Source organism: Lactuca virosa, chromosome 5 (genome assembly GCF_052849685.1).
Source record: "Lactuca virosa cultivar CGN04683 chromosome 5, Lactuca_virosa_CGN04683_v6, whole genome shotgun sequence".
Classification (NCBI taxonomy): Eukaryota; Viridiplantae; Streptophyta; class Magnoliopsida; order Asterales; family Asteraceae; genus Lactuca; species Lactuca virosa.
Window position 1 is genome coordinate 239,121,888 of NC_136430.1, and position 7,208 is coordinate 239,129,095.

The 7,208-nt window shown below is 27.8% G+C and overlaps 1 protein-coding gene across 2 annotated transcripts; it reads left to right on the forward strand.

The window, feature by feature from the left end:
- The first annotated feature begins 3,123 nt into the window (after positions 1 to 3,123).
- On the forward strand, positions 3,124 to 6,208 carry LOC145110912 (dual specificity protein phosphatase 1-like). 2 transcript variants are annotated; one of them, XM_079047228.1, is made up of 6 exons: positions 3,124 to 3,280; positions 3,613 to 3,847; positions 4,094 to 4,229; positions 4,351 to 4,468; positions 5,660 to 5,805; positions 5,915 to 6,208. In XM_079047228.1, the coding sequence occupies exons 2-6, from the start codon at positions 3,731 to 3,733 to the stop codon at positions 5,920 to 5,922; spliced, it is 525 nt and encodes a 174-aa protein (XP_078903354.1). In that variant the 5' UTR covers positions 3,124 to 3,280; positions 3,613 to 3,730; the 3' UTR covers positions 5,923 to 6,208. The 2 variants fall into 2 exon arrangements, with proteins under 2 accessions (XP_078903354.1, XP_078903353.1); XM_079047227.1 differs by having other exon boundaries at positions 3,710 to 3,847.
- Positions 6,209 to 7,208: the final 1,000 nt, after the last annotated feature.

Here is a 7,208-nt window from a genome sequence, read left to right on the forward strand (position 1 = left end):
AATATTAGAGCAATTTGGTTTTTTAATACAGTAATTTTTAACATAAATGATCCACATGATCTTTGTTTTATCACGACATGATGTGACTCATTGATTAAAACATGTTGTATAGTAGCTTTATGAATTGACTCTATTCGGTGTACCAACCTCCATGGAGGCTCGCATGGCTCTTTTCATATTGGCCCTATAAAACCAAAAACAACAATAAGTTGTTATATGTACCAACAGCCATACATTCTGCAAGGAAATTCGATAAACATTACAATTAAAGTGCATTGCCATAACCATAAACATCAAATTCAGACATGTAATTTGCTCAATTTTTAAAATATTTTTTCCTTATAAAAATTAAAATATGATTATTCAGGCTACACCCATTCACATATACATATCTTTCGCTTAAAGAAATTATTACAGAAAAAACATGTTATGAACAAAAAATAATATTAGTTTCATAATTTGCCAAAGGTTAACACTAATAAATTATAATGAACTTTCACAAATTTTGCATTTTGGTCACCACATCCAACTAACAAATGAAATTCAGTTTAGTGGATTGATTCAAGAAGTGCATCCATGACTTCTTGTAGCTGAATTTGGGGAAATGCTAAGACCTACTGAGATATGAGGGAGCGGTCCGTGAGGCTACGGTTGGTTTCTGGAGGGCATTATAAATTCAAAATCATTAGCACATATCTTTCATACATGCTTCAATTATCAAATTTATATCAAACTTGTCAAAATTAAATTACAAAAAAAGGGACTCAGATATGTAACCTACCAATCAAACAACATATTTTTCATAGAAATAAATATCACAAATCTACAATTTACACTTTATATAATATTCTTAAATTATATCTTACATTTTCATCTTTAATGGTCACTAACACCTATTTCTGCCCTATTGTTGTGACATGAAAGAACTATAGAGTACACACATGCTTAATCGTACTGACAACAATCAATATTTTTTTATGATAAATATTGATATATGTTTAGATTGTATAATAAAAAAAAAGTAAAATGAAATATGAGGGTAAAAATAATCCAAAAACTATTTAGCATAATGTATATTTCATAAATGGAAGTTAAGTATATAAACCTCATCTACTTGTTGGAGATCGGCAATAACATGAAAATCAAACTTATGAAGGAAATCGTCATTTGCAGAGTAGAGGATGGAGGACAAAGCGTTGCTACAATTAGCATATGTGCTTTCTGGACTGGCTTTGGCAAGAAATCTTAACAATAAAGAAGATGTTATTTGTGTTGCTTTAAAATAGGATCATTGATAAAGATCCTAGTCGTGGTGAAGTAATTTGTGACGGAGAACCGTTCTGAAACGATGCATAATGAAGTTTGCATAAATGTATATTCATTTATAGTAAAATGAAGAATAATATTTTGATTTTTTTTTAAAGTGTAAGTTGTGAATCAGAGTAATGAACAAACCTCTACAATAAGATATTTTTCTGTATTGAATAACAACTACCATAGGAGTTTGTTTGTTATTTTCCAAATAGTTAACAAACTGTTGTGCATACCTATCCCAGAGTGTTACATTTATTTGTTTGCTTCTATAAAAACCAAATAAATAAATAAATATACAATATAAAATGACATTATAAAGTAAAATTTGACACCAAATTTTGAAAAGTAAAAAAATCATCATCTTCCAAAAAAATTGGGATCCTAAGATATTATCTTGGAGATTTTTGGCTATTCATTTAGAAAAAAAAAATTAAGATATTTGTTATATTGATTCAAAATTTCAAATTAATTGGCTTGCTTATTTAATGAGATTTAAAATTCAAACAAATATCTCAAACTGATTAATTTTTTGTGGGATATGTTGTGAGATAAATTATGAATAATATTGATTTTAATTTTAACTCTCAAATAGTTTGCTGATTTAATGAGATTAGATTAGATTTTATATGTTAATAACCGAATTATTGATATGCTTATTTAATGAGTTTTTTCAAAAAAAAAAAAAAAGACTAAACGGATTTAAATTTTGAAGCCAAAAGCTATAAATAAGGAAGTTAAATTAGGAACAATATTAATTAGAGAAATTGATATCTGGTATATAAATAGAATGATATGCTTTAATTGATAACATAATTGCTGAATTTAAATATTCTATAATTATTAAAAATTCTATAATTAAATGTAATTGTGTTTGAATTCTATTTTGGAAAGATGATGTCAGCAATTTGATCTAAGGGTGAAAAACAAAGGATTGAAATACAATCAACGGCCCTGATTGCTTCATTCAAGAATTAAAGATTCTCTTTTAATAATATTAGAGATAGTTAGAATTGAATGTGTTTAGCATCTGAGGAAATAGCGGAAAAAATACAATATATATATATATATATATATATATATATATATATATATATATATATATATATATATATATATATATATATATATAGGTTTAGGTTCTATGGAAAACAAAAAAAACCCTAAAAAAACTCTAAAAATCATAAAAATGCATAAAAAAAATACTTAGAGATCACAAAACTTTTTTTTTGAATTTTTTTATCAAAAAATCATAGCTTTTAACATAAAATCGCTGAAATTTTTTTGAAATTTTTTTTTTACATAAAAAAAAATTGATTTTTTATTTTTTTTTTCAACGAAATTGTCAAAAAGGCTGCGATTTTTTGATAAAAAAATTCAAAAAAAAGTATTGTAATGTCTAGGTATTTTTTATGCATTTTTAGGGTTTTTTTAGGTTTTTTTGTTTTCCAAATAACCTTCCCTATATATATATATATATATATATATATATATATATATATATATATATATATATATATATATATATATATATATATATATATATATATATATATATACTCGTGATTCACGAGATGCTTACTCACTAGTTTAAATTAATCGATTATATATATATATATATATATATATATATATATATATATATATATATATATATATATATATATATATATATACTCGTGATTCACGAGATGCTTATTCACTAGTTTAAATTAATCGATTAAATATAAAAACATTGCTCCGTGAGTATTGGGTATGGGCCTCCCGCGAAAACCAAATAACATAAATCTTGCTCCATCTCCAAACCCAAAAAACAGTGTAATTTTTGGCACTTATGGGCCCTCGCCCCAAAAAAACATATTTTCCATTCGACTTCGAATATACTTCATTCTCGTATTTCATATAATCAAATACAAACGCTTTCCTGAGCATTCACGCATGACGAACTGCTGCTGATCTTCATCAACTCGTAAGTATATCAGAACGTTTATTCTTTCTACATTGTTATTGATTTGACAATAATTAAATGGTTATATATACTTTTCTTATCCACCCTAGATGTGAACCACATGGGTGTCGTATTTATAAATTTATAAATTTTGAGTTATCTGACTATTTTCTTCACTAATCTTCTCCGTTTAATTCCCCAATTTCCTGTTAAAACCTTCGATTTGAAACGGTTTTCACATATCGATAACGATTCTGCGTTTTATTGAATCTCAAGTCTCGATGCCTCGTTTTAGCCCTAATTTTTCTCATTTTTGGTTTTTCTTTCGTGGGTATGGTTTCTTGTGGCAATAGTGATTGAATCTATTTCAAGGATTATCAAGAGCTCACGTATCCAAACAATTGTTTAGTTTTGGAAACACCCATTCTGAATTCTCTGATTAATTGTTAGAAAGCTAGAAGGAGATTACTCATGTATGCAATGGATCAATTTGATAACCTCTACAAGGAGCGCATTGCTGCACTTCTTAGAGTAATGTATGCCACTAAGTATGTTAAAGATGATAATGTTCCAGCTCTTATTGAAGAGGTAAATAATTTGCTTCTTTTTCTCCATTAAGTGCTATAAGATAACATTAAGTCTTAATGTCTAATTTCCCTGACTTTTATCAGTAAAAAATTGTGCTTTCTGCATTAAGTAAAAGAGAAACACTCATATATAGCTTAATAGATTAAGTTGTGTCCCATTAAGTAAAAAAGAAATGACATCTGTAGTGAAATTAGATCTATTCTACTAATCTTCGACTTTTTTTTTTTTTTTTCTTTTAAAATTTAGGGTCTCTATTTGGGTTCTATTGGAGCTGCTAATAACAAGAGCCTTTTGAAAAGCTCGAATGTTACACACATTTTAACTGTTGCCAATTCACTACCTCCTACATTCCCTAATGATTTCACCTACAAAATTGTTGATGGTATGATAGGAACTCACTCTCGATATCTTGTATGTGCAAAAGACATAAATGCCCTTCTTGATTTAGTCTTTTTGATTTAGTTCAATTTAGTAACGGTGTAAATATTTTCTTCTTGATTTAGTTCCAGATAGAGAACATGTAAATATTGCACAGTTCTTCGATGAGTGTTTTAGTTTCATTGAAGAAGCTAAAAGAACAGGTGGCGTATTAGTACATTGCTTTGTGGGAAGATCCAGAAGGTGATTTTTAACATTCTAATTTTTTTTTTTTTTTTTAATTATTCATCTGCCAATATATGTGATAAACATTCAATATGGTAGAATTAATTTATTTATTAAAATGTGATTGCTCATTAGTGTAATTACCATTGCAAGGCAAATATTTTTTGTCAAAATTACATAAATGGTCCCTGTGCTTTATATATAAAATGACTGTTATACCTTTTATTTATTTTATCTTTTATTTTGTTAATTACAATTTATAATAATATTAAATTACAAAGGACCCCACCACACCCACCCGTTTCTCTCCACCATCACCCACAACACTTACGTATGTTTCATACTTTGGGCACAAGATTTTCATATATTGGCAGATTTGGTCCCTCGACTTTTTGGGTTTCAGAATTTGACCACAAAGACGTTCGTATATTGATAGGTTTGGTCCCTAGACATTAATATATTGGCAGGTTTGGTTCCTAGACTTTTTGGGTTTCAGACTTTGGCCACAAGACTTTCATATATTGGCAGGTTTGGTCCCTAAACATTCGTATGTTGACAGGTTTTATCACCTGCAAAGCAGGGTTAATATTTAATCTTACTATAAATTGTATTTAAACAAAAAAAAAAATGATAAAATAAATAAAGGGTATAACAGTCATTTTATACGGGTTAGAGACCAATCACGCAAGAATTTGAAACCACAGGGACCTTCCTCGTAAAAAAGAAACATAACTTATGACTTTTTATAAAACACACAGACTATTTATGTAATTTTATCTCTTTTCTTTTCTTTCTTTTATATTTTTAGCAATTTCTATCGACACAGAATGTTATAATTGCCTCTTTTTTTTTTTTTTTTTTTTTTTTTTGAGTATTTGACCCTCTTCATTCAATAATATTTCGTTGTACTCCTCTTATTGTATATATATTTTAAATCTTTATTATTTTATAACTAAAACGTTCAATAATATTTCATTTTAGTATTAAATTCCTTGTGATTGTATGATATTTTCATACCTACATGCCTAATATTTTCATTTCTTTAAATGTTAATGTCAATTGTCACGTTATATGTTTTTTTTATTTACTTATGTATTCTTTTTAATAAACATTTCACATCTGCTTAAGAAACTACAAATTAGATGAGTTGACTTTGTAAAACATTTTCATGATAATAATTTAGTGACCAATATTTTTTTTTTGAACTAGTGTTACTATTGTTGTGGCATATCTGATGAAAAAACATGGTATGAGTGTATCTGAAGCTTTACAACTTGTGAAAAGTAAACGAAGTGTGGCTTCTCCAAACTCTGGATTTATGTCACAGCTTCACAACTATGAGAAATCTCTTCGAGGTAAATGTTAATTTTGTAAATATGTAGAAAACACAAGGAGCTTTTGGACATTTTAGCTACGATTTTTTAGTTTATACTAACTCAACTAATGGTGGTTTGTAATATACAGGAGTTTAAGTGTTAAGGTGATAATGTGATGCGCAAGTTCATACTTGTATTTTCCATAGTGGAAAATATATTTACAAATTTGATCTTTATTTCTATTAATATTTTCAAATGAAGATTAATGTATATATTTTACATTAATAATACTATAAGGGGCCAAAGTGAACATTCTGTATTATTCATCGGTTTGAAAATTGAAACAATATTAACCCTTGAAAAAAGCAAAATTTGTAATTCGCTTTTGTGTAATGTGTAATTGGCAAACTGGTTGAAGTAATTTGTCATGATTTATTCGAAATTGTAAATGTTGTGTGGATGTATTTGTATGAGTCATTTTGTTTAGAAAAAATTATTTGAACTTCTTTTATTGGAATTAAAATGCATAGTATAGAATTAATAATACGAAATGTACATGTCTAAAGCTATTATAATAAATTATTATATTTACAATGCTCTAATGCATTTGTACAAGTATTTTAAAGTTTTTACAAGTAATATCAAAAAATGCAGTTTAAGTTGAATCAAAGAAGAAAATAAGATGAAAACTAATTTTACCAAATCATGAACAAACATGTTGTCAACACCCATTTCAAGAAAGCTTAAAATCTATATTTACTTAAAGTGATTGGAATTGAATTGCAAGAATTAATAGTTCTTATTTCGTAGTAGTGATAGTTATTATAAATTTGATTAATAAGTATGACCTACAATGAAACACATCAAAATATGCTTATAAAGTTTTTATTTACATTCCACAAGCAATGTAGTAATTCTTTACAAACTAACATGTATTGTCCATATTGGACCTAACGAATGGTATCAAAGTAGCTAATCAAACTCCTAAAGTCATTGATTCGATCAGTTATGGCTTCCGCATGTTTCACTTCCAAGTCCCAACAATGGTTTAATGGCTAAAGCCCTACTCATTAATTAGAGTGTCTCCATGTGGAAAAGTTGTATGACTGCCTTATTGAACTCCATAGGCCCCAATTTGCTTGACCCCATTTATGAGGGCTGTCATACTCTTTAAGTTAGAGATGCATATTGGTGGTCTTAAACCGGTCTTGAGTCTGTCTTGAAACGGTCCAGCCTTTTGTGGTCGGTCTTGGAGGTCTGGTCTTTTTTCGGAACTGTCTCACGGTGTTTCCCTGTGTGTTTTTCGGTTCGGTTTTGGTTTTTTGTTTTTTGTTTTTTTGTTTTTTTTAATTTCATGTTTTTCCATTAACAAATATGTGAGTAGCACAAAAATGATGAATTAAGATTTATTAAAGATGGATATACTTCAGTTTAATAAAAGA

Excerpts from the sequence above, each read along its gene's own strand:
- LOC145110912 (XM_079047228.1), top strand. The coding sequence starts at position 3,731 with ATGTATGCAATGGATCAATTTGATAACCTCTACAAGGAGCGCATTGCT. Across the intron at positions 3,848-4,093 it reads TTCCAGCTCTTATTGAAGAG|GGTCTCTATTTGGGTTCTAT; the intron begins GTAAATAATTTG and ends TTTAAAATTTAG. Across the intron at positions 4,230-4,350 it reads CACCTACAAAATTGTTGATG|TTCCAGATAGAGAACATGTA; the intron begins GTATGATAGGAA and ends TTCTTGATTTAG.